At 42.7% G+C, this 27,332-nt stretch overlaps 2 protein-coding genes across 2 annotated transcripts in view; both read left to right on the forward strand.

The window, feature by feature from the left end:
* The window catches only part of LOC140071338 (receptor-type tyrosine-protein phosphatase eta-like), a 37,281-nt gene extending 32,961 nt beyond the window's left edge, over window positions 1–4,320 (forward strand). Inside the window, exons 9-14 of the mRNA XM_072118973.1 lie at window positions 33–97; window positions 1,056–1,190; window positions 1,565–1,684; window positions 1,780–1,940; window positions 3,031–3,166; window positions 3,939–4,320. Of these exons, the coding sequence (XP_071975074.1) occupies window positions 33–97; window positions 1,056–1,190; window positions 1,565–1,684; window positions 1,780–1,940; window positions 3,031–3,166; window positions 3,939–4,022 (701 nt within the window). The 3' untranslated portion in view covers window positions 4,023–4,320. The remainder of the gene's footprint in view (window positions 1–32; window positions 98–1,055; window positions 1,191–1,564; window positions 1,685–1,779; window positions 1,941–3,030; window positions 3,167–3,938) is intronic.
* The window catches only part of LOC140070278 (receptor-type tyrosine-protein phosphatase eta-like), a 114,431-nt gene extending 87,323 nt beyond the window's left edge, over window positions 1–27,108 (forward strand). Inside the window, exons 13-17 of the mRNA XM_072116630.1 lie at window positions 23,916–24,050; window positions 24,416–24,535; window positions 24,918–25,078; window positions 25,809–25,944; window positions 26,839–27,108. Of these exons, the coding sequence (XP_071972731.1) occupies window positions 23,916–24,050; window positions 24,416–24,535; window positions 24,918–25,078; window positions 25,809–25,944; window positions 26,839–26,961 (675 nt within the window). The 3' untranslated portion in view covers window positions 26,962–27,108. The remainder of the gene's footprint in view (window positions 1–23,915; window positions 24,051–24,415; window positions 24,536–24,917; window positions 25,079–25,808; window positions 25,945–26,838) is intronic.
* The last annotated feature ends 224 nt before the right edge of the window (window positions 27,109–27,332 follow it).

The raw sequence follows: 27,332 nt of genomic DNA on the forward strand, positions 1-27,332 counted from the left end.
TGTGATTTTTATATTCCGTATTTTTTTTGTAGATGACAAAACTCGAGTTACGTTGTCAACTATACAAAATTCATATATCAACGCCAGTTATGTGCCTGTAAGTCACTTGGTTGTGTATGGATGATGGAGGTGCTGATAGTGACTGAGGATGGATGATGGAGGTGCTGATAGTGACTGAGGATGGATGATGGAGGTGCTGATAGTGACTGAGGATGGATGATGGAGGTGCTGATAGTGACTGAGGATGGATGATGGAGGTGCTGATAGTGACTGAAGATGGATGATGGAGGTGCTGATAGTGGCTGAGGATGGATGATGGAGGTGCTGATAGTGACTGAGGATGATGATGGAGGTGCTGATGGTGACTGAGGATGGATGATAGAGGTGCTGATAGTGACTGAGGATGGATGATGGAGGTGCTGATAGTGACTGAGGATGGATGATGGAGGTGCTGTAGTGACTGAGGATGGATGATGGAGGTGCTGATAGTGACTGAGGATGGATGATGGAGGTGCTGATCGTGACTGAGGATGGATGATGGAGGTGCTGATAGTGACTGAGGATGGATGATGGAGGTGCTGATAGTGACTGAGGATGGATGATGGAGGTGCTGATAGTGACTGAGGATGGATGATGGAGGTGCTGATAGTGACTGAGGATGAATGATGAAGGTGCTGATGGTGACTGAGGATGGATGATGGAGGTGCTGATGGTGACTGAGGATGGATGATAGAGGTGCTGATAGTGACTGAGGATGGATGATGGAGGTGCTGATAGTGACTGAGGATGGATGATGGAGGTGCTGATAGTGACGGAGGATGGATGATGGGGGTGCTGATAGTGACTGAGGATGGATGATGGAGGTGCTGATAGTGACTGTGGATGGATGATGGAGGTGCTGATAGTGACTGAGGATGGATGATGGAGGTGCTGGTAGTGACTGAGGATGGATGATGGAGGTGCTGGTAGTGACTGAGGATGGATGATGGAGGTGCTGGTAGTGACTGAGGATGGATGATGGAGGTGCTGATTCATTCTCTCTTCTCCTGATCCAGGGACACAGATCAGAGAAGGATTTTATAGTCGCTCAGCACCCATTACCAGGGAGCATGAATGACTTCTGGTACATGATCTGGGAGAAGCGCATTGACACTATTGTAATGTTGTCTTGTACACAAGAGGATTTCAAGGTGCAGTAATGTGTCCATATTCTTTTATTAGTACATGCAATAATATTGCATATTATTACAACTATAATATAATTTAATCAAAATGTAACCAGATATATATTTTTATTTAAATATCAGATAAATTCCTACTAATAATAATAATAATACATTTCTGAATATTGTAGAGTTTGATTTTGTTGAAATGAGGACTAAACACTGAATTTCAGGTGACATAAATAGTAAAACCACTTGGTATATGATATTCTTGATCATAACTAGTGTGATGTTTCGTGGCATTGAAAATGAAAATTGGAGCTGCTTAAAAGCAATATTTGGATACAAAGTATTTTATATTTTCAAATTACAAGATTCGCTCACATTTGGATACATTGTAGGATCGGGGTGAGGAATATTGGCCAACGAGCGAAGCTAAAACCTTTGGAGACATCATGGTGGGCTGTATGTCTGGAACCATCCAAAACGGTTGGACTGTCAGGGAGTTTGTAGTGAGAAATGTAAGTATAACATCTCCCTATGGAGGTGATGAGTGAGTAGTCAGTATGAGTTGTACATTTTGTAACAAAATATTACATGTTTGTTACTTTATCAGATTAAGAGTACAGAGAGTCATCGAGTACAACAGTTCCATTTTACAGACTGGCCGGAGAGCGGTGTTTCGGATAACAGGCACATGTTATTCAGGTTTCTACATAAGGTCCGAAGTTACAAGAGAACAATATCTTCCAGATCCCCCACCTTGGTCCACTGCAGGTAAGAGGACGGGGGAGGCAATCATTTCCTAAGAGCGTTAAGAGGTGCATTATATTTCTATGGGGCCAATGAGGCTCCGTGTCTGAGGCCTAATTCACACTGCCGTGGATGGTCCTTAAACCACAGACCGTGTAGTGCGCTGTTTAATAATGTTTAATATTGCTATACGATGCAAGGATTCCCTGCTTCCATGCTGTTCTATGGGAAGCAGGGTCCCTCTACATCCTATATCACTAAGCTCAGGGCTGGCGCCATCACTGAACGTACCCAAGCCAGGGCCCAAGGCTGCTGGGGGGGCCCACATAAGGCTGTTCCCATAGGGGAGGGGGGAGGCTGTATCTAATGAATCCATATGGTTTAAGGGGAGCTTTATATAAAATTACGGAGAAAACAGGAGAGTGAAGTTGCCCCACCTTGTTGAAATCTAACAAAATTGGTGTCAAACGTTTGTGCTACGTTTTTGCTGGTTTGTGCAGCAGAAATTTTAGTTTGAGCCGCTATCGTTTTTAAGATATTAATAAAAGTTTCCAGAGGTCATCAGAGGTCAACCAGCTCCCCCCCCCCTCCAACTTTGCCCAAATAAATCAAACTGGGGCCGATTAATTGTGCTACGTTTGTGCTGCTCAAATTTTTGTTTGTGATGCTTTTGTTTTGAAGATATTAATCAATTTGTAAAGGTCAAAAGGTCAGGCAGCCCCTCCACATTAACCGAAACAAACAAAACTGGTGTCAAACATTTGTGCTATGTTTTTCATTCGTTTGACACTAATTTTGCTAGATTTGACTGTCCCCCAGGGGCCTACTGAAACCTGGAGCAGATCCTGACTATGCTGCACTATGCTGACTCTGCTGGACTATGAGTCTCACCCTCTACACTGTGGTCAGTCCGTATAACAGGACACAGCAAGGACAATAGTTCTGACCACGATGGTGTGAAACAGCCCCAAATGATCACTCCAGCTACAATAGAAAAAAATGACAGGTATAAGAAGCACAGGAAATTGTTATAGTAAAGTTTTATTAAAAACATCCCCTGTATATAGATTACAGTTCATTCACTCATTACCTTGTGTAACTGCTTCCTCTCTAGGGTCGGCAGTGGAAGATGTGGAATCTTCATCGCTCTCCATTGTATTATGAATCAGCTGGAAGATGGGAAATCTGTGAATGTTTATAAGACAGTCCATGACATGCTATTACACCGACCCTTAATGGTGCAGACAGAGGTGAGATTTCATGTAAATACTAGTAAGTATATTGTTAGTCAGTAAAGTACCTAAAAACAACATTTTCTCTGGGAAAGAGTCATATTTAACCTGAGACGAGTCAAGTTTAGAGGCTGCAGGGGGAGTATCAATTTTGATGTTCCAATCTCCAGTTCTATAGCACCTCTGTCTTATAGGGTAAAACATGGTGAATGTGTCCCTTTACAAGACATCAACCACCAGGATCAAGGATTGCAAACCCAGCACACTAACATACAGGTGTGTGCCCTCTCTGTCCGGATCTGCTCTTCTTTAAGCTTCTTATGCTTTTGTTTTTAAAAATTTTTGCAAAAGAGCCTTAGGTACTCCAGACTCCATCGGTATTAGTAGAGCCTGGAGCCCCTCAGGCTCATTTGCAGAATTATTTTTGGTTAAAAACTAGGACATAAGAAGCTTAAAGAAGAGCAGGAACTGCTGGTATACACCTGTATGTCAGTGTGCTTGGTTTGAAATCCTTGATCTTGATGGTAGATGTCCTGTAAAGGGACACATTCACCATATTTTATCGCATTAGATTAGACTGAGGCGCTATAGAACTGGAATTTGGAACATCTCAATTGATACTCCCCATGCAGCCTCTAAACTTGACTCGTCTCAGGTAAAATATGACTCTTCTTTGTCCCTTTGCATATTACTTTTGGGAAAATTTCACACAAAAGAGGAAATGGGAATCTATACTGAAAGTTTTGATCTAATGGTGACCAATTAAATATGTTCCTCTTCATTTATTTAGGCCCAGTACATTTTCCTGCACCGCTGCACGCTGGATCTAGTAAAGCTTAAGAAAAATGTGATTGAATATGAGAACTTGAAGTAAGAAATAATAAATGAAGATATTCCCAATATGTAGGACTCCGGTGTAATACATCTCCGAGGGGCAACTCATCAGTTCTGTCAGGTTGTAAATATATATTCATGCCTAATTTTTAACAAAATATGATGTAGGAAATACAATGAAATGCCTCCGAGTGACTATCATTATTTATATATTATTGTATTTCGAGATAGGAAATTCAGATGTATAACTTTAGGAACTGTTGTAGTGCAGCCCCTGCTATCTGTAAGTATTGTTATTCATGCTGTGTTTTAGGATTTACTGATATTTTTTCAATAAAAATGGCGCATCCAATGAAAGTCTTTGTTGTATGTTTTTTGTTTGTTGTCTATTTTATATTATTTTAATTAAATATGCATACAGGATGGGTGCTGTAGGTTTGTTCTTAAGTTGAATTTGTATGCAAGTCGGAACTGTATATTTTATAATTGTAGTCCCAGCCAAATGTTTTTGGTCTCTGTGACAATTGGATTTTAAAAATGTTGGATTGTCATAAGAACCAGGATTAACAATAAAGCTTCATTACAGACACCTGTGATAAGTATCTTAGCAGTGGCGTAACTAGGAGTGGCAGGGCCCCATAGCAGGCTTTGGCATGGGGCCCCCCCTTCCCACTTGAAAATTATACATATTTGTATACTCATACATGCGAGTTACAATCACACATTTGTACACTTATGCACACTCATATAGAGCACATATACACACATACAGTGACATATACAAACACACAGCATATATACACATGTACAGTATATGCATACGCCATACACCGTATACACATACAACATATACACATCACAAATGCAACATATATACATCACATATATCATATATCACATATATGTTATATACATATTATGAATCAAGGTTACAACGGGAAATCAGGATAATCGCTTGGAATACAGCTTACTTCCAGGCATGGAAGCACAAAGATACGGTAGGAGACACAGGAAGGGGCTGGAAATTATCAGAGCAGGCAGCTGCCAGCACAATTATCGGCGGGCTGGCCCTTTAAATTTTACAGAGCCAGTGCACGTGCCCTAAGAGACAGGAACGGTGAATTTACTAGCACTGGGGCACATGAAGGTACACGGGTGCGCCTGCGACCAGAGATATGGGTCACAGTGGCACCCGTGACATTATCTCCCCTTCAGCCTCCCCCTCTTCTTGTACTGGAGGAACGATCCAGGTTGTTATCCTCAGGCTCCCAAGACCGGGCCCGAACCCCTTCCAGTCAACAAGAAAGAACCGCTTCCCTCTGACTGACTTCATATCCAGGACCTCTTTCACCTCATAGATATCGGTGGAATGCGCCTCAGGAGCTTCAGGTGGTACTTGCCAGGAGAAGCGGTTCAGGATGACTGGCTTCAGAAGGGAGACATGGAAAGAATTGGGGATGCGTATAGTGGGAGGAAGGCAGAGCTTATAGGCCATGGGATTGATGCGATTCAGCACCTCAAATGGACCTAGACAATGAGGACCAAGCTTGTAGCTGGGAACCTTAAGCTGAACATATCTAGAATCTTATCTCCTGGAGGGAAGACTGGAGGAGGCCTGCGTCGTTTTTTCTCCCAGATGGACTTGAGATCTTGAACAAAATCCTAGACGGCAGGAACATCAGAAGATTCAGACAGCGGAAGAGATGGGCGTGGCTGTCGCCCAAAGACAACAAAAAATGGAACAGAGCTGGAGTCCAGAGAGCTGTAAGAAAATTCAGCCCAAGGTAGCAGATATCCGTGGCGGAGATATCAGCCCAGGGTCTGATTAACCCTCTCAACTTGTCCATTGGACTGTGGATGGTACGCAGATGAGAAGTCCAGTTTAACTTGCAGTTAACCGCACAAAGACCTCCAGAAACGGGAAACAAACTGGACCCCACGGTCCGAAACAATGTGCAGGGGAAGCCCATGTAGCGGAAAATGTGCAGGAAGAACAGGCATGCAAGACGTGAAGCTGATGGCAGATCTGGCAGAGGCCCTCTGGGCCCTTTCTGTGTGAGGACGGCTCCAGCACCAACAGATGAGGCATCAATCTCCAACTGGAATGACTTCTCCGCATCAGGCCGTGTGAGAACTGGGGCAGAGGCAAATGCAGACTTCAGCTAGTGAAAGCTTCTTCAGCCGCCGGAGGTCAGAGTCTGACGTTCTTCTTGGTCAGAGCCACAATAGGAGATACAAGAGAAGAGAAATGTGGAATAAATTGCCGGTTATAATTGGCTAAGCCCAGAAATCTCTATATGGCACGTAGTCCCATTGGGCAAGGCCACTGAAGTACGGCAGACATCTTAGGAGGATCCATCTGTAGTGTTTTGTCAGAAATGATGTATCCCAGGAATGGAAGACTACTCTGATGGAATTGGCATTTCTCAAGCTTGGCATATAAGTGATTGGCTCTTAGGTGCCTGAGAACTTGCTGGACGTGGATCAAGTGAGACTGTAGGTCAGGAGAAAACACCAGAATATCGTCCAAGTAGACAACCACACAAATGTAGAACAGGTCTCTGATGATATTGCAGAGTCCAAAGGGCATTACCAAGGACTCAATATGCCTGTTATGAGTATTGAAGACCGTCTTCCACTCATCGCCTTCACGGATGCGGATGAGGTTATATGCCCCCCGCTGATCCAGCTTGGTGAAAACCTTGGCACTCCGATCAAAAAGTTCAGTGATGAGAGACAAAGGGTAGCGGTTTTTCACCATGACTTTATTGAGGACGCAATAATCAATGCACGGACAGAGGGAACCATCCTTCTTGGCCACAAAGAAGAATCCAGCACCAGCAAGGGAAGACGACTTGCGGATGAATCCCTTCTGCAAATTCTCCTTGATGTAGGTTGACATAGCAGCGGTTTTGGGCACAGACAATGGATATACTGGACCTCGTGGAGATGTGCCTGGCAGCAGGTCTATGGGACACTCGGATGGGCAATGGGGTGGCAGAATCTCAGCTTGTTTCTCAGAGAAAACATCTGCATAATCCTTATAAGCAGTGGGAAGACCTGCCAGCTGCCTGGGAGAGTCCACAGAATACACTATTTACCCCGGATGAAGAGCCATGAGACGGCGTGAATGACACTCCGGTCCCCAGCGAAGGATTTCCCCAGTCTGCCAATCGAGCACTAAAGCGTGTTGCTACAACCACTGGAGGCCCAAAAGCACTGAGGATGTAGAGCGGGGGGACACATAAAACGTCAGTCTCTCCTTGTGCAATGCCCCAATTTGCAGAGACAGGGGCTCAGTACGATACTGGACCGGGTCATGGAGAATCTGTCCACTGAATGAAGAGATAGCCAGCGGCTTCTATAGGCAAACCACAGGAAAGTGATGCTGGGAGACCAAGGCAGCATCCACGAAATTCCCTGCAGAGCCAGAGTGTAGGTGTGGGCGTTTTCCCAAACGCTGTGGACGGACTGGACAAAACGTAAGAAAGTGCTCTGGGCTGGCACAATGGAAGCAGAGATTCCCCCGTCTTCGTCAGGAACATTTTGGGGAGACATACGAGCTGTATCCACTTGCATGGGCTCCTCTTCAACAGGAAGGCGGCTGAAGTGGTCTCTGGAAGACTGGAGCCAAGCGGGGCAGACAACGGGTCCTGACTTGCGGTAGTTCCAGACGTCACTCCTCAGAGTGCTCAGTAGACCGGATGTCTATCTCAGTGGCCAGAGAGATTAGTTCACTCAGCTTAGATGGAAGGTCCTGTACAGACAGGGCATCTTTGATCTGACCAGACAATCCCTTTTTAAAAGTTGCATTCAGAGTGGCTTCATTCCAGGCAAGCTCAGAAGCCAGGGTATGGAACTGAACCTCATAGTCAGCGATAGATGAGTCCCCTTGACGCAAGTTCAGCAGGCGCTTCTCAGCAGGGCGGTCTCAGCAGAAGAAGCCTGGGCTGGTTCCTCAAAGACGGACCGGAACTCGGCAAAGAAGGTGGTGATGTTAGCCGTGACCGGGTCTTTCTTGTCCCAGAGGGGAGTAGCCCATGCCATGGCCTTCCTGGAGAGGAGGCTGATGATGAAAGCCACTTTAGACCAATATGTGACGAACTGCGTAGAAATGAGTTCAATGTGCTAGGAGCACTGAGTGATAAAGCCCCTGCACAACTTGGGATCCCCATAATATTTAGATGGCATAGATATATGCAGTCTGGGTTCTGCAGAAGAGAATTTGACCACAGTAGCGGAGGGTACCGCAGGAACCAGATGCTGCTGCTGCCGCTGGGATGGCAATAACTGCTGCAGCCTAGCGGAGACATGTCTGAGTTGCTGACCTTTCACGGCAACTTGCTGGGTCTGCTGAGCCACAATGGTGGGAAGATCCGCCAGAACAGGTTGCGGAACCTCGGCGGGATCCATGGCCGGATCTTACTGTCAGGAACGCAGGTAGTGGATCCTCTGGACCACCGCGGACGATGATGTAAGCCAACACTTGTCCGTGGGGGCAGCCAAGGCATAGTACAGAATCGTCAGGCAAACTCATGGTCAGGGACAGGCAGAAGGTCGAGGCAGACAACACAGGATCAGAGTTGGGGAGGTAGTAGTAGGTCAGGACAGGCAGCACGGAATCGGAGTCAGGAACAGAATCGAGGTCACAACGGGAAATCAGGATAATCGCAGAGGGCTTGGAATATAGCTTTCTCTGAGGCATGGAAGCACAAAGATCCGGCAGGGGACACAGGAAGGGGCTGGAATTTATCAGGGCAGACAGCTGGCTAGCGCCAATTATCGGCGCACTGGCCTATTAAATTTTTCAGAGCCCGCACGCACACATCCTAGGAGGCTCCTACATCGCAGGGACCGCTGCTGGAGCCAAGAAAGGTGAGTTTATTAGCACAGGGGCAGCCGTGACAGCTGGACAGTCCGGTTATTGGACCTTATCCATTCCATATATTCCACATATATACATATAGATTCTTATACACATATGTACATATGTATTTATCTATTTTCTTTAGCTCCTGCACTGATTTATGCCTCACTGAACAATTACAAGTCAATTGACACTCTTGGAGTCACGTGGGAGCCAGAAGGAAGAGCCGATCGTTATACACTTGGTATTTTAGGAGACAGGAATCACCCATCATATTCTAATACTACTACACAAGTGACTATCACAGGATTACTACCAGGCAGAGAATATACAGTCACTGTACAGACAAAGGCTACATTCACACGATGTATGCCCGCCGTACCGTAGTACGGCGGGTATACATCGGCGCTGCGGAGAGGAGCAGGGGATGAGCGTTGCTCACCCCGCCCCTCTCCATAGGAAGATACAGCACACGGCGCCGTATTACGGGAAAAGATAGGACATGTCCTATCTTTTTCCCGGGTACGGTGTGGTACGGTGTCGCACGTGTGCTGCACCATACCGCCCCCATAGGGCGCTGTGCGCCCATTGCCGTCTATGGGGGGCGTAAATCGGCCGTATATACATCGGCCGTATATACGTCCCCCATACGGGTGTGTGAATGTAGCCAAAAAAACTGTGGGACCTGCAGCCAGATATCTGCTCCAGTGACAGAGGCCACATATGAGTATGGATTTTATTTCCATAGGTTTCTGACTTTTATCATGTGTAATATATGTTGTCAATGTATATTTATTTGATTCACAGATCCCACTGATGTCGGCGCGATCAACTTTAAAAATATAGGAACTAATAACATGACATTATCTTGGATGGAGCCAGTAAATATGGCCGGTGTGGATAAGTCATATAATATAAGTTATGGGAATTCTTCAGGCACTTGGACTGTGACAAGTAACACAACAAGTGTCACCCTGCAGGACCTGACATCAGGGACTAATTACACCATCACTGTGGTCACAGTCGGAGTCCGGGGGTATCAGAGCTCAGCTGTGACCACATCTGTCTATACAAGTAGGTTACTTTTCCTATAGACAAGATTTCACTGAGCATGAAATATTCCATTTACACAGGCTGATTTTGAAAAACGATGCTTCATGCATCTAGTGTATTGATGTTGATACATTTTTAGATCAGTAATAGTCTGACCCCCTTTATGATATAGTCCACATGGATCACCATTGGCTGCAGTCTCTCGTTATACACAGTAGATGGTTCCATAGACGACAGAGTTATCCAATAATGGTAAACCATAAACATTATCCCCGGTACCATGATAAGATGGAAATTCTTTAGTTTGATCCAATAAAATACATCATGTGCGGATGGAATGACAAAGTCAAGATTACACATTTTCGGGCTGTAACAAAGAGCCCTTAATCCTAGCACCCGCATGATGTATTTTAAAGGATTGAAATAATTGGAATAATAATTAACATTTTACCATGTTGCCGAGGAAAATGTTTGTGGAATACCTTTAGTCTGACCACTGGGTCCCATACTCACTAATAAAATGGGGGACCCTGCAATTCCACTCATCCTTTCTGTATAATTACCGCAATGCAAAGTTTAACCCCTTCCCGACATTTGACGTAATAGTACTGCATCGCGGGAGGTGCGTTCCCGCAAAATGCAGTACTATTACGTCAAGCTTCTGGCCCCGGCTCCTGAACGGAGCCGGGGCCAGAAGCTGCGGGTGTCGGCTATATGTTATAGCTGACACCCGCCTCTAACACCCGCGATCGGAGATTTCTCCGATCGCGGGTGTTAACCCCTAACACGCCGCGGTCGCGCTGACCGCGGCGTGTCAGAGGCATTTAAAGTTATTTAAATGCGAATCGGACCCCCCCACGGCGCTTACCGGGGGGGTCCGCTCCTCCGATCGCAGCCCCGGGACTGCCGGTGCCCGGGGCTGCGCGATCCTCCTCTCGGTGCCGGGTCCGTGCCTCCTGGCAGGACCCGGCTGTAAGACACTGGGCATGCGCAGCATGCTCAGTGTCTTACATTACACAGTGCAATACATCTGTATTGCACTGTGTAACCTGTAGAAAAGCTTGAACAAGTGATCAGAAGATCACTTGTTCAAGCTTAGATGTCATTAACTGTAAAAAAAAGGAAAAATAAATAAATAAAGGTTTTTTACAGTAAAAATAAATAATAAAAGAAAGTGAAAGTCCCCCCAAACACCACATTTCCCTTTACACAAGTAATAAAGTATAAAAAACACTAAATCACGAAAAAACCCCACTTATTTGGTATCGCCGCGTCCGTAACAATCTGTACAATAAATCCTAATCATAATTGGACCCGCTCGATGAACGTGGTAAAAAAAAAACAAACCAAAAACGTGCCAAAAATTAAAACTTTTTATCAAATTGCTTTACAAAAAATGTTCTAAAAAGTGATCCGAAAAAGTTACAAGCACCAAAATGATACCGATAAAAAGAGCAACTTGTCATGCAAAAAAAAAGCTTAAAAACAGCTCCGTAAACCAAAAAATACTATAATTATGCCACTATAAAAATGGCAATACTAAAACAAATGCAATTTTTTCTATTCTAGTTTTCCTTCAATAAAATTGGACAAATATAAATAAAACTATATAAATGAGGTATCACCGTAATCGTAGTGATCCGTAGAATAAAGATAATATATTATTGTTATGCTACAGTGAACAACCCCCCAAAAAAATGCTAAAAATCCAAAACAAGAATTGATGATTTTATTTTCCTCCACACGTAAAAAGTTAATAAAATTTCTTCAATAAGCTAAAAACCCACTAAAATAAAGGTTTTTTTTACAGTGCATCTCGTCTCGCAAAAAATAAGCCCTTATTTGTCTAAATTGCTTAAAAAATAAATAAAGATTGTATAGCCTATTCCCAACGAGCGTTGTTATAGAACGGTGCGGCGGGTAGTGACTTTCCAACACCGGTCAGGGTAAGATGGCGGCTGTTCACTGATCGGGGTAAGACGGCGGCTGTTCCTGACAGCCATCCATCCTGCCCCATGGACCAGAAGGGTTACGTCCCCCCCACACACCCCCAGTTTATTATCGCTGCTACTGGCTCATCAATTCAGACGAGCCGATAGCAGTGAATTTACTTATGACGTCAGTAATACCGGTCACCATGTCTATAGACACGGTGATCGGGGCAGGGTGGCGGCTGTTCCCCCCTCTGTCCATGTTTGCCGCTATTTGCTGGTCGATATGGTCCAGCCAAAAGCAGCAATATTTGTCACAATGTGAACAGAATTGGGATTGGTGTTTGAAAAATAACATCCAGTGTGAAGCTACACACATGCAAACAAATCTAAGCAAAGAGGACAAGAGAGCATGTGTACAGTAGCAAACAAAAAATCACTTTATTGAAAAATGGACAAAAAGACTACATCAGCAAGACAAACAGTATATAAAAACAATTAAAAAGAAATGCACCCTAGTGCACCCGTGAATGAACAACCGGAGCCCGACACCTGATAATGTCGGGGTACCCGGACCCGAGTCTCACAACACCATCTCACAGCTCTAATGAATATAGATAACACGAATGGGACATGTGTCTGCGGTGAAGAGCTAGATAGCCAATCCAACATATAATCCAGTCAGTGAATAAATGGTGAAAAACACGCATGTGCAAGAGATTCTCTGTACCTGGAAATATAATGTGCAGTAATAAACCAACAAGGCACAGTGCCCAAGCAATAATTACCGTGAGGTGTGAGACGGCGGTGAGAACCCAGGACTGAAGGCCCCACGCGTTCCGCTGCGGGTCGCAGCTTCTTCAGGGGTGCCTCACTGATGCAATACCTCGGTATATGTACCTGTATGGTGAGCCGCAGATGTGCGACCGGTGTGTGGCGTCCGGGCGCGTTGTCGGGGAGGGGCATGCCGCCGTGCGACGTCACTTCCGCTGACGCGGGCCGCCGCGCATGCGTGCATGCTCTCAACCCGTATCCAGGCAACGCTCCGATACTATCGGGAATGAGGTGAGTACTGCGTATTGCTGGAGTAAAGTGACATATAAAGTGTCTACAACAAATTTTAAAACGAACTTTACACAGTGCTGGCATATTTCTGGAATAGGATTGCATATAATGTGTTCTGTAACAATACCTGTGAGCCAATTCAAATGTGAAATAGTAAGGAACAAAAATGTTGTTATACAATATGCAAGTACAAAAGTGTGAAAAAATTGCATGTATAGATCATATAATAAAGTGCAATGTGCCCATGTAGTGTAAAACTGAGATGCCTATATAGGCAATAACGCAGAACCAAAACACAATATTAATCCCAAAAATAAAATGGTCCAGACACCAACACATCCACGCTCAAACAAATCCCCGCATGGGCCCATGCACACTCATACCGCACACACACCACCACATGCTAGCAAGAATAATTCAAGGTAATGACAAAATGTACGATAGATGCATGGTTTTTAAAGGACTCCAAGGTACTGGAGTTAGTCAATAAGTCCATACATATCTTGACCTTCATAAGGTAAGGCTACACTCAGAGATAGGATCGGAGGTATTTTGCAGGAGGCAATCTTGGATTCAGGCAGATAGATGAGGAGAAATGATTTGTAATGAGCCACCGTATAAAATGAGGGTGAGACACCTATAGGGATATTTGTCACAATGGGCATCGCTAGGGTGAATAAGAGCAACACTTGGCGATAATTTCCCTACGAAAAACCAAGATATGGTACAAAAGTGCTGGCCATGCACATTGTACAGATTACGCTGTACAACTCTTACGTGCTGTTCCAATGTGCAGGTCCTGCCGTATCATTTCTCTGTTTTCAAGAGGAAGATATTAGGAAACTAATATTGGGACAAGAAGGACGGGGCCCCAGTACCTCTGGTTTAGATGTTCCTGTGTTTTGCCAGGACAGCATTTTCCCGGTGAATTCTGCTGCTTCTAATGGTAGGACTCAATAAAGAGTCTGTTCCAAAAGAGAAGTTAGGATGGACACTACATACTACTAAGAGACCTGCGACAACTCCAGAGTGACAAAAGTTTAGTTGGTCCCCTGGTATATTCTACCTCCTTATACACTAGACATTCACAATTCACGCCCAACCTATTGTGAATTAATTTCGGTAAAATGAATAATTGTAACAACTGTTATGTCCCGTTGCTCCCTATACCCCTCCATTATTTCATAAGGGGCGCCACATAACGGGCACTGAACTTTCCAGAAATAATTGCAATTTCCATCTTGGACTCCATTGCACATCATATTTGGAAACCACCTGTATGTTCTAAATGCTCATTTCACCACGTGTATTACACTACACCACATATTACACCTTGCTATATTCCCCAAGGGGTGTACATTCAACAATTAGGGTCACTTTTCGGGTTTTCCTCTGTTTTGGTACCACTACGTCTCTCCAAATGTATCCTGACACATGTGAAGGATTTCTTACAAATTTGGCCTCTAAAAGACAAACATCCCTCTTTTCCTCTACTGTGCGCCCATAAAGCATTTTATATGCACATGTGGGGTACTTCTACACTCGGGAGAAATAGTTTTACACCTTTTTTGGGGTTATTTAATATATTATCCCTTGTGGCTTACAAAAATTAGCGGTAAAGTGACATTTATAGGAAAATTTTCACCTTTTTAATGATTCGGGCCTAATTGGATCATTCACCTGTAGGGGCAAATACATATATTACACATTGCAAAATTCTCTAAGGGGTGTGCATTCAAAGATTAGGGTCACTTTTCGGATTCTTATCTGTTTTATACCACTAGGGTTCTCCAAATGCATGTCAAACATTTCTGTCAAATTTGGCTTCTAAAAGGCAAACATTCCCCTTTCCTTTTACTGTGCGCCCATACAACATTTTATATACACATGTGGGGTACTTCTACACTTGAGAGAAATAGGTTTACACATTTTGGGGGGTTATTACATATTTTTATCCCTTGTGGCTATATAAAATTAGGAGTAAAATGACCTTTATAAGAAAATGTTCACCTTTTATCTATTTAAGTCCTAATTAAATCAAACACCTTTACGGACAAATACACATATTACACCTTGCTAAATTCTCTAAGGGGTGTGCTTTCCAAAATGGTGATACTTGTTGGGGTTCCCCTCTGTTTTGGTACCACTACGGCTCTCTAAATGCATCCCGACACATGTAAAGGATGTCTGTCAAATTTGGCTTCTAAAAGGCCAACGCCCCTCTTTCCCTTCTGAGCTTCACTGCGTACCCATACAACATTTTATTTGCATGTGTGGGGCAATTTTATACTCTGGAGAAATGCTAGTACACATATTTTGGGGTTGTTTCATCTTTAATGCCTTATGGGATACAAAAATTAGCCGTAAAAGTGACTTTTTTGGGAAAATGTTCACCTTTTTCCTTTTAGGGACCTAATTGAAGCAAACACCTGTAGGGGTAAATACACATATTACACCTTTCTGAATTCTCCAAAGGGTGAACTTTCCAAAATGGTGACACTTGTTGGGGTTCCCCTCTGTTTTGGTACCACTAGGGCTCTCCAAATGCATCCTGACACATGTAAAGGATGATTGTCAAATCTGGCTTCTAAAAGGCCAAAGCCCCTCTTTCCCTTCTGAGCCCTACTTTGCACCCATACAACACTTTATATGCAAAAGTGGTGCAGTTCTGTGCTTAGGAGAAATAGTTTTACACATTTATGGGGTTGTTTCATCTTTTATCCCTTGTGGCTTACAAAAATTTGGGGTAAAAGTGACTTTTTTGAGAAAATTTTCACCCTTTTTCCCTTTTGGGGCCTAATTGAATCAAACACCTGTTGGGGAAAATACACAAATTACACGTTGCTAAACTCTCCAAGGGGTGTACTTTCCAAAATGGTGTCTCATGTTGGGGCTTTCCTCTGTTTTGGTACCACTATGGCTCTCCAAATGCATCCTGACACATGTAAACTTTTTCAGCCATATTTACCCTGCAAAAACGAAACAACGCTCTTTCCATTCCAAGTGCCCCCCTGTGCCCGTACAGAAGGGTACAGTGACAAAATGGGTATTGGCATACTCAAGAGGAATTGCCCTCAACATTGTAAAATGCATTTTCCTTTTTAACCCATTGTGAAGGTGCAAATTTTAGTGTTCAATGAATCTATAGTAAGATAAAATTACATTTCTCTAATTTCACTTTCATTTATCTTTCACGCTCATGAAACGCTCAAAGGGTTAACAAAATTCCCAAAGGTTGTTTTGAATATTTTGAGGGGTGTAGTTTCTAAAATGGTGTCATTTGTGGGGGGTTTCTGTCATGTGGGCCTTATAAAGTCACTTCTAACTAAATTGACCCTCCAAAAGTAGGTTTTGATGATTTTCGTGAAAATCTGAAAAATTGCACCTAAAGTTATAAGCCTCCTAACATCCAAAATAAAGGAAAAGATGTTTGAAAAATGATGCCAAGTTAAAGCAGACATATGGAAAATGTTAGTTATCAAGTTATTTTAGTGATATGACCAACTTTCCAAAAAGTAGAAAATTTTGAATTTGGAAAACATTGTTTTTTTCAAAATTTTTGCCAAATTTCCATTTATTTCATAAATAAATACTAAATATATTGATTAAATTTCTAAACCAGCATGAAGTACAATGTGTCACGAAAAAACAATCTCAAAATCAACTGTATATGTTAAAGCGTTCCAAAGTTATAACCACTTAAATAGACACATGTCAGATTTTAAAAAATGGTCCGTGTCAGGAAGGTGAAAAGTGGCTTCAGCGTTAAGGGGTTAACAGAGAAGTTTTTATAATGTGTTTCATATGGGATTTCAACTTATAGGGGTTCATTTACTCTTTTAAGGGTCCCGCACACACTTTTGTCCGGTGCTGAGATTGTGTTGCCATCTTGGAATTCTTGAATAACCTCATCTAGGAAAACATAGTCATATCCATAACACTGGGTCTGATTCTCTGTGGACAGAGATTAAACATACATGGGTCACAGCTACATGTGCTGAAAATACTAAGTTAGATCTCGTAAGTTTGCACATGGCACCTACTGGTTGGTTTCCCAGACTTTGCAGAGTATCTGCAGAACATCGCACAATTAACTCATTGTTCAATAAATAAAGCTGATAAATCCCCTAACAACTGTAATTGATTGTAAGGGACAACTCTAACCTGCTCTCCTGAAGTGTGGTGAATGATGTCAGCAGAGGGAGTGTCCTGAGGTGGGGAGAGCTTGACTTCTGCTCTAAACTGTCCACCTCCAAGACTTTAAACAACCAATTTGCATCTCACTTCAAATATATTAAGTCGGTTTCTGCTGACAGCTTTCCTTTAAGTGGAGTAGCCTTCGAACATACGTTTGCATTTTAAATACATTGGAAATATAAATTACAATTGATATGTTACAGTGTTATTTGCTATACAATTCAATATGTCTTTTCTATGATCCTTCCATGGGAAAACCAGATCAATCCAGCAACATTCAGATCACTTGGTCCAATGGTTTCATGGACATTACTTTCACACCTTTTGATATATCGAATGGACCCATAGTGGTCTATGCTGTCTAAATAACAACAGAGATGAATGGTATGAACCCATATTTTACTATGCCGGGCTAATTTTGAGCAACCTCTTTCCATATTTCATAGTGGAATGGAGGCATCTCCCTGTCATTTATACATCATACCAGAGACACAGGGCACAAAGCGGTGTCTTTTAGGATGCTTTGTTAAAATTCCTGTAGGATATAGAATATATATGTATACAGACGGTCCCCTACTTAAGAACACCCGACTTACAGACGACCCCTAGTTACAAACGGACCTCTGTATGTTGGTAATTTACTGTACTTTAGTCCTAGGCTACAATAAAGAGCTGTAACAGTTATTAAAGGCGTCTGTAATTAAGCTTTATTGTTAATCCTGGTTCTTATGACAATCCAACATTTTTTAAATCCAATTGTCACAGAGACCCAAAAAATTCTGGCTAAGGCTACAATTATAAAATTATACAATTCCGATTGACATAGAAATTCAACTTAAGAACAAACCAACAGACCCTATCTTGTATGTAACCCGGGGACTGCCTGTATATATATAGAAGATATGATAATGACCCAAAAACACATTTTTCAGGATGGGATAACGAAAAATAGGAATTAACAAAGTGGGAATTCTGAGAAAAGCAGTTTTTTGTCTATTGATTCATTTATCTATGGGCATGCAAACGACTGTGACCACTCAGTATTGGCCACTAGTCACCATGGGACATGACTGATGGCAACAAGTGGTCCATAGTTTGAAGAGTTTTTCTTTTATTATTTGATATTGGGAGTTATTATATTTGGATGTGTCCACTGTTAACTTATTATGGAAACCATTCAATACAATGTTGCAACTTGCTAAGCCACTGGAAGTCTGTAATTCACATAAAAATTCTTTTAGGTAGTCATCCGCCTTGGGGAATTTTATCGAAAACATACAATGATTTTAAGAACAATCTAACCAACACTTATGTCATGTGTATTATAGAGCAACAAGAGAGATCTGGATGGTCAAGTTATATGCATGTTTATGTGGGGGATGGAGCAACGACTGGTCCTTATGTCAATGGACCACTGGACCCCCAATTACAGTACAGGTACCCCACTAAATCCCTATCATTAAAAACATCAGATGACGTAACTAGTAGAGGGATATGGACTGTGTCACCAGCTTTATTGTTCTGCTTTTCAGGGTGAGCATTGTGGGCTTCAATATTATCAAGTATGACCCTGACACAAGGAAGATCATCGAGGAACAATCTCTAGTGTCTTACACAAGTTACACTGGATCAGCATCTCCTACAGATTTTACTACAGGTTCTTCTACAGGTATATTACAGATAGACACATCTGTCCATGTGGCTCTCCAAGATGTTTCATTGCATTCGATTTGCTGCACCCAAATGTTCTCATACGTTGATTATCCAGATATTGGGTCTCATTTACTAAGGGACCGAATCGCACACTTTCGTCGGGTTTCACAAAGATTTCCAATTGCCCCGGGATTTTGGCGCACGCGATCGGATTTTGGCCCATCGGTGCCGGCTTTCACACAACAGAAATGGGGGGGACGTGGCCGTCTGACAACCCGACGGACTCGGAAAAACCGTGGAATTCAAAAAGGAATTTGCAAGATCAGCACTTACATGCACCGGGAAGAAGAAGGTGAACTCCGGCGGACCTCGGCGCAGCAGCGACACCTGCTGGATATCGGGGGCATGGACCTTAGTGAATCCCGGCAGACCCAAATCAGCGTCGGAGAACGCACCGCTGGATCGCGACTGGACCAAGTAAGTAAATGTGCCCCATTGTGACTTATATACATGGTGCGTAATTGATAACCACAGGAGATCTGGTTATTACATGATAAAAATAGATCATTTTTTGGTAAACCAGTTAAACCTCTTAGGAGCTGTGGTAGAATGTGGTCGTATTGCAGTATATTTTAGAAGTGACCGGACCCACTTAGGGCTAACATACCGTAAAAGGGGCTGATATAATTATAAAAAATGAATTTAAAAAATATAATAAAAAATTATTTTAAAAAAACATATTATAAAAAAAATATAAAACTCAAATCAACCCCCTTTCCCCAGAACACATTAAAAAAAAAATATGAACAAGTAAACTTTAAAACATGTTACCGAATCCCTAAATAAACCAAAATTTGAAAAAGTTATTGGCATCAGAATATTTTTCTTGTACAAAAGATTTTACTTTTTTTTTTAGTACTTAAAACTTAATAAAAACTATATAAATTTGGTATCTTCTACTCAATTAATAAAGAGGAGGAATCATTTGTACGGCCCCAGAAAAGATGTAAAAACAAAACCATAGGAAACTCTTTTGGCAACTCTACTATATTCGTAATTCTTACGAAAATTACCTGTGCATCGAACAAACCGTAAAATTGAGCCACTAGAAAGTACAATTCGTCCCATAGTTAATAATTTCTCATAAGTCTCTGTAAACGGAAAAATAAAAAGGTATGAATTATGGAAAGAGTTAAAAAACGGAAACACAATAACGGAAAAGGGTCCGGTAAGGAAACGGTTAAGAAGATTTGTCTACATCAATTTTGTTACATTGTCACGGCCAGAAGTCACATGACTCCCCCCAATAAATATGACCATTGGTCACATGATGCCATCACATTGCTTTATAATAGGAGGGTCATGTCATGTCACCCTGGACAACATGTCACTAATCCATATTCTGTGCATTTTCATTTCAGACGCCATAGCAGGAGCTGTATTAGGGGGTCTTCTAGGCCTCCTCTGTGTCCTCATTGGTGTCAGAGTGTATTTTCAGAGAAAAAGGAGGTAAAACCAGAAAAAAAAACCTATATAAACTATTTTTTATGCATATTTTTCACATAAGGGATGAATAAAACAATGAGAAATAAAGACAACAGCGGGTGAGGAGTGACCTGACCACATATGCGATGAAGTTAGCAAAGAGGGGGCTGCATGTGATGGGGAGAGTATTATAATGTAAGGAGGTAAGAGAGGTAAGGTCAGAGGTCACATAATGGAAGCAGCTGGAGCTCCAGGGACCCTCATTTCTCCATTTTCCATTGAAAGCCCAGTGGCTGTCCGGGTTGCCATAGACCTCTAGGGGAGCAGTGAAATTGTTTGTGTGCATCAGGCTTTAGTTTCTAAAGAAAGAGACTGCAAAGTGCCTCTTAGTTACAATGTTACTTCTCCGTTACTAAGGTAAATCTGTCTACAAGATTGAAGACAGGTCTCTCTCTCCTCTATTCTCCTCTTGTTTACACAGCTGTAACCCTTCCACACCTCACCCTGGCTGTAGTATGCTATGCTAAGCACTAAATTCAAAAATCAAGCTGAAAGTGAAGGGGTTAATCCTCCCTTCTCAAGGCTGTTTAAGCACCCACAGGGAGATAAGGTGTGAGCACATGTAGTCTGCATAGACACACACTATACAGGCTGAAATATGCATCTCTATTGAAGGTAGTATCGAGAATTTGTTAATATTGAAGTATATTATAAAAATGTCCCTATATCCCCCCTATTTCTTTAGCCCCTTGTCCTTTTTAATTTTTACATTTCTTTTTTCACTCCATTTTTCCTGTACAGATCTGTATGAGGGCTTGTTTTCTAGAGGACAAATTTAATTCCTTGTTTTAGCATTTACTATTGCAGTTCAAGTACAACACATTTTTTTTTGGGGGGGGGGGGTTATATTCACAGCTCTAAATAACACCTCCTCCTTATTCTTTGGGTTAGTTAGATTATGTTTATGCACTTTGTTAATCTTTTTCCCTTTGTTATCTATGGCCTTCTTACTTCCACAATATTCTTACTTCTGGTCCTAATGAGCCAGAAAACCTTTGGGGGCATTTACCAGAGTCGCTCTGTGCTGCAGCTTCAAAAGCTGTTAAACTGTCTCAGTCTCTCCCTGCTCCGTCTGCACTTTCCCCCCTCCCACTGTCTGCTGAAACTTCCTCTGATGCCGTTACAGCAGGAAGAGGATGGAGGAAGTGATGATGGAGCATGGGAGGGGAGACAGTGTAACAGGAAGTTACACAAAGGAGAGGCTCTGGTAACACCCCCTAATAGCCCTTCAAGCTCATAAGCATAATTTTAAAAGTTGATGTGAAAAGGAAGGAGAGCATGGATACATTGTAAATCAGTGCCAGAACCAATAGGCACGGGTTTTATCGGCAGGTATTTGCAGCAAACACCTACATTATATGGAGAGGGCACTGACCGTGAGTCTTTTCCAAGAACTTTTACTTGTACAATTTGATGGTCACCTTCCTCAGTTTTGAAGTGCCCAGTGTAATACTTCATTTCCCCTGTGGTGGTGCTGCTGAGAAATACTCACAAAACCAAACTTTTTTCTAAAAATTCTTTTTGTAATTTCTGCACATTATAGAGGCTACAGAATGTCGGTGTCTCACAATCGAGGTCGATGGCTTCTAGTCTTTCCAATGTACAGAAGAACCGCCCCGATGCGGCCCACCCATGTAAGTCATCACCAGCAGCAGAAATGAGAAAATGCATTGTGCTCATCATCATTATGATTGAACTATTATTATCAATACGGTAATTATGATTTATAATAATATTACTTCCATTATTTATCAATTTTTGACAATGTGATCATGTTGTATGTCATTTTTTTTTAGTTATTTTAATTATGTGTACCTGACATTTTAGGAGAACGGATGATGGAGGTGCTGATAGTGACTGAGGATGGATGATGGAGGTGCTGATAGTGACTGAGGATGGATGATGGGGGTGCTGATAGTGACTGACGATGGATGATGAGGGTGCTGATAGTGACTGACGATGGATGATGGAGGTGCTGATAGTGAATGAGGATGGATGATGGAGGTGCTGATAGTGACTGACGATGGATGATGGAGGTGCTGATAGTGAATGAGGATGGATGATGGAGGTGCTGATAGTGACTGAGGGTGGATGATGGAGGTGCTGATAGTGACTGAGGATGGATGATGGAGGTGCTGATAGTGGCTGAGGATGGATGATGGAGGTGCTGATAGTGACTGAGGATGGATGATGGAGGTGCTGATAGTGACTGAGGATGGATGATGGAGGTGCTGATAGTGACTGAGGATGGATGATGGGGGTGCCGATAGTGACTGAGGATGGAGGTGCTGATAATGGCTGAGGATGGATGATGGAGGTGCTGATAGTGACTGAGGATGGATGATGGAGGTGCTGATAGTGACTGAGGATGGATGATGGAGGTGCTGATAGTGACTGTGGATGGATGATGGAGGTGCTGATAGTGACTGAGGATGGATGATGGAGGTGCTGATAGTGGCTGAGGATGGATGATGGAGGTGCTGATAATGGCTGAGGATGGATGATGGAGGTGCTGATAGTGACTGAGGATGGATGATGGAGGTGCTGATAGTGACTGAGGATGGATGATGGAGGTGCTGATAGTGACTGAGGATGGATGATGGAGGTGCTGATAGTGACTGTGGATGGATGATGGAGGTGCTGATAGTGACTGAGGCTGGATGATGGAGGTGCTGATAGTGACTGAGGATGGATGATGGAGGTGCTGATAGTGACTGAGGATGGATGATGGAGGTGCTGATAGTGACTGAGGATGGATGATGGAGGTGCTGATAGTGACGGAGGATGGATGATGGAGGTGCTGATAGTGACTGAGGATGGATGATGGAGGTGCCGATAGTGACTGAGGATGGATGATGGAGGTGCTGGTAGTGACTGAGGATGGCTGATGGAGGTGCTGATAGTGACTGAGGATGGATGATGGAGGTGCTGATAGTGACTGAGGATGGATGATGGAGGTGCTGATAGTGACTGAGGATGGATGATGGAGGTGCTGATAGTGACTGAGGATGGATGATGGAGGTGCTGATAGTGACTGAGGATTGAGGTGCTGATAGTGACTGAGGATGGATGATGGAGATGCTGATAGTGACTGAGGATGGATGATGGAGGTGCTGATAGTGACTGAGGATGGATGATGGAGGTGCTAATAGTGACTGTGGATGGATGATGGAGGTGCTAATAGTGACTGAGGATAGATGATGGAGGTGCTGATAGTGACTGAGGATGGATGATGGAGGTGCTGATAGTGACTGAGGATGGATGATGGAGGTGCTGATAGTGACTGAGGATGGATGATGGAGGTGCTGATAGTGACTGAGGATGGATGATGGAGGTGCTGGTAGTGACTGAGGATGGATGATGGAAGTGCTGGTAGTGACTGAGGATGGATGATGGAGGTGCTGGTAGTGACTGAGGATGGATGATGGAGGTGCTGATAGTGACTGAGGATGGATGATGGAGGTGCTGATAGTGACTGAGGATGGATGATGGAGATGCTGATAGTGACTGAGGATGGATGATGGAGGTGCTGATAGTGACTGAGGATGGATGATGGAGGTGCTAATAGTGACTGTGGATGGATGATGGAGGTGCTGATTCATTCTCTCTTCTCCTGCTCCAGGGATACAGATCACAGAAGGAATATATAGTTGCTCAGCACCCATTACCAGGGACCATGAATGACTTCTGGTACAAGATCTGGGAGAAACGCATTAACACTATTGTAATGTTGTCTGGTAAACAAGAAGATTTCAAGGTGCAGTAACTTATCCTGATTCTCACATTTTCATTATTAGTATTTTTGTCGTACAATTATATCACTTAATTGAAACAGAACAAAAAATTCTATATCTAAGATATAAATGAACATTTATTGCACAGATTGGTCCTATGTACGAGGGTTTGTAACTGCATTATAGACACTACTATAATTATTTGGGTTTCCAAATTTTTTGTAGTTTATGAATAAAAACTGAATTTGTCATCACTGATTAAACCACTTAGTCAATTATTCTGTTTAATTGTTGCAAATGAAAATTTCAGCAGCTTAAATAAAATATTGGGATACAAAGGTATCACATGGCGCGTGCCAGCATTTGCTCTGATTTGGATATTTTTTAGGGGCGAGGTGAGGAGTATTGGCCGACTACTAGAGGCATCACTTGCGGTCACATCATAGCAACTCTAATCTATGAAATTTATCACAGCCGTTGGTCTGTCAGAGAGTTTATGGTGACAAATGTAAGTATAAGACATGAGTGGGATGTCCTGTAATATATTGAGGCAGATTTACTTACCCGGTCCAGTCGCGGTCCAGCGGCGCGTTCTCTGACGCTGATTCGGGTTCTGCCGGGATTCACTAAGGTCCGTGCGCCCAATGTCCACTAGGTGTCGCTGCTGCGCTGAAGTCCGCCGGAATTCACCTCCTTCGTCTTGGTGTATGTGAGTTCTATTTTGGCAATTTCTGTCATGTAAAAGCCGGCACCAATGCGCCACAATCCTATCGCGTGCGCCAAAATCCTGGGGCAATTCGGCGCAAATTGGAAAAATTCGGGAAACTCGGCGGAAAAACGCTTAGTAAATGTGCCCCATTGTGTAATATATTGTGCTGTTTCTATATCAGGTTAGGAGTAAAGCGAGTCGTCGAGTACAACAGTTCCATTATACTAAATGGCAGGAGAGCGGTGATATCAATAACAGAGACGTCCTGATACAGTTTCTACTACAGGTCCGCCAGTACAAGAAGGAGAAATCTTCCAGATCCCCCACTTTGGTCCACTGCAGGTAAGAGGATGCTGAGGAAAATCTTTGTTTGAAGCATTATTTTTCTATAGGGCCTATATGACTGAGTGATAGCTCCACAGCTGTAAGAATGGTTGCTATATAACCAGGCGCGTTCCCAGCTCAAGGCAAGTTGAGAAAGTCGACCTCAGGCGGCGTCCACTGCTTGATGATAGGGGAGAGGCAGCATTTATGGGGCTGATGTTGAACCCCCTTGTGCTGGTTTCATATCCATGAAAGCAAACTACATTTCCCTGCAGGAACTATAATGACATCATTCCAGGTCCGTTACTCTCAAATATACAAAAGGAATGTCCTATATGCAGAAGAATGAAGGACCTGCGATGATGTCATGATCACATGATCTGCATGGAAAATGCATTGTACAGGCGTACGGCTGTAGAAGAAGATTTGAGGGACGCATACTCTGTGGAGAATAGGAAACATGGAGGAGCTTACTATGAGGGTACATGAGGGGAATTGATGATTGCGGGTGGTCCAACAACTGAGACCTCCTGCAGGGAGGTGACCCTTCAATAATTCACCTAGGGCAGCTGAGAGGTCAGGATCACCACTGTATATAACTATTGTCTTGCTGATGCTACAGTAGTAAGAAGGTGTCATAGAACATCATTATAGTAAAGTCTGTCCTGACATCATATATAGTCCTCATAGATAGATCACAGTTGTTATTAATTCCTTTGTGTAATGGAATATATGACGTCTTGTCTAGGACCGGGACAGGAAGATCCGGAATCTTCATCGCTCTTGATTGTATTATGAACCAGCTGGAAGATGGAAAATCTGTGAATGTTTATGAGACAGTCCATAAGATGCTATTACACCGACCCTTAATGGTGCAGACAGAGGTGAGATTTCATATAAATACTAGCAAATAACAGCTCAAAGAAAAGAGGAAATGTAAGTTTAAAAAATCATAACATGGAAATATTTTGATCCTGAGATATAGAAGGGAATGTATTTATACTGCCATATTGTGCACCGGTTTTAATACTTGACATATAACAAACTCGAATTACTCTTTTTTGTCATTTCAGTAATTCTGACACTACTATAACCTATGTTGGGATGGGGCTATAGTAAACATAATGGTTCAGAGAAGGGTCGGCTCCAGGTTTCAATAGGCCCCTGGGCGACAGAGCCTCCATAGGCCCCTTTGCAGAGAACTCAAGTGCAGTCTCCTGTTCCCTAAAATATTCCCTAGTTTATCATAAACTAATGGTTATGTTATATATATCCCACTCACTCCATATGGATTCATTAGATACAGCCCTCCTCACCCCATTGATTCCTTAGATACAGCCTTATGTGGGCCCCCCCCCCCTTGCAGTTCTGGGCCCTCGCACTTGCCCAGGTACGCCCAGTGCTGGCGCCGGCCCTGGATCAGAATGTCCCATTTTCAAAAAGGTGGCTTGAGCGAGGCAAGGAGGAAAAAAATCCCAATTGCCGCACACCATTAATTGCAACTTTTTCATGCTTTGTATATGAGAAAACCTGTGTACAAGACATGATAAATGCTGCCATTAACTCTGAGAAGAATCGTCCCAAAGCCAGGGGCTGCACTACTGACTCCAAATTGGGGCCAGTAGTTTGAGTGAAAGGAAGTTTTCTCCTTGCTGTAATAACCTTTCTGCACTTGTCGGACTCAGAGGGAAGATATAATATACCTATGGATAGGTCATTAGAAGTAAAACACTGAATGATCTATTAGTCTAATGGTCTTCTATTCATTCTCCATTCAGGCCCAGTACATATTCCTGCACCGCTGCACTCTAGATATCGTGGAGGAAATAATAGTAGAAATGGTTGATACAAATAGCTTTGTACTCCGGACCCAGGACTGCGATCAACTTCTCCCAGAGTAGATGCAGAGTATTGTTCTTTCTAATTTAGGATAGAAAATGAATCAATGTCTGCAGTGAATGTTCATTACATTACAAACTTTTTTATTACATCACCTATTGTACGTAAGCATTGCTGTCATGTTGTGTTCTTTCATTAAATATGGTGCATCCGAGGAAAGTATTTTTCTCATTTGTTGTGTTTAATAAATATAGATAATAATAGATAATAAATAAATAAATAAATAAATAAAGATTTTTCATTCTATTTGGGTGTTAAAAGGTAGGTTGTAATAACCTACTGATAATAAAATGACTGCTAACTAGAGAACAGGGAGTGTCAGAGATTGTAAAGATCAGGGATTAGGATTTCAGGATTTTATTTAAATAATAAT

Source organism: Engystomops pustulosus, chromosome 7 (assembly GCF_040894005.1).
Source record: "Engystomops pustulosus chromosome 7, aEngPut4.maternal, whole genome shotgun sequence".
Classification (NCBI taxonomy): Eukaryota; Metazoa; Chordata; class Amphibia; order Anura; family Leptodactylidae; genus Engystomops; species Engystomops pustulosus.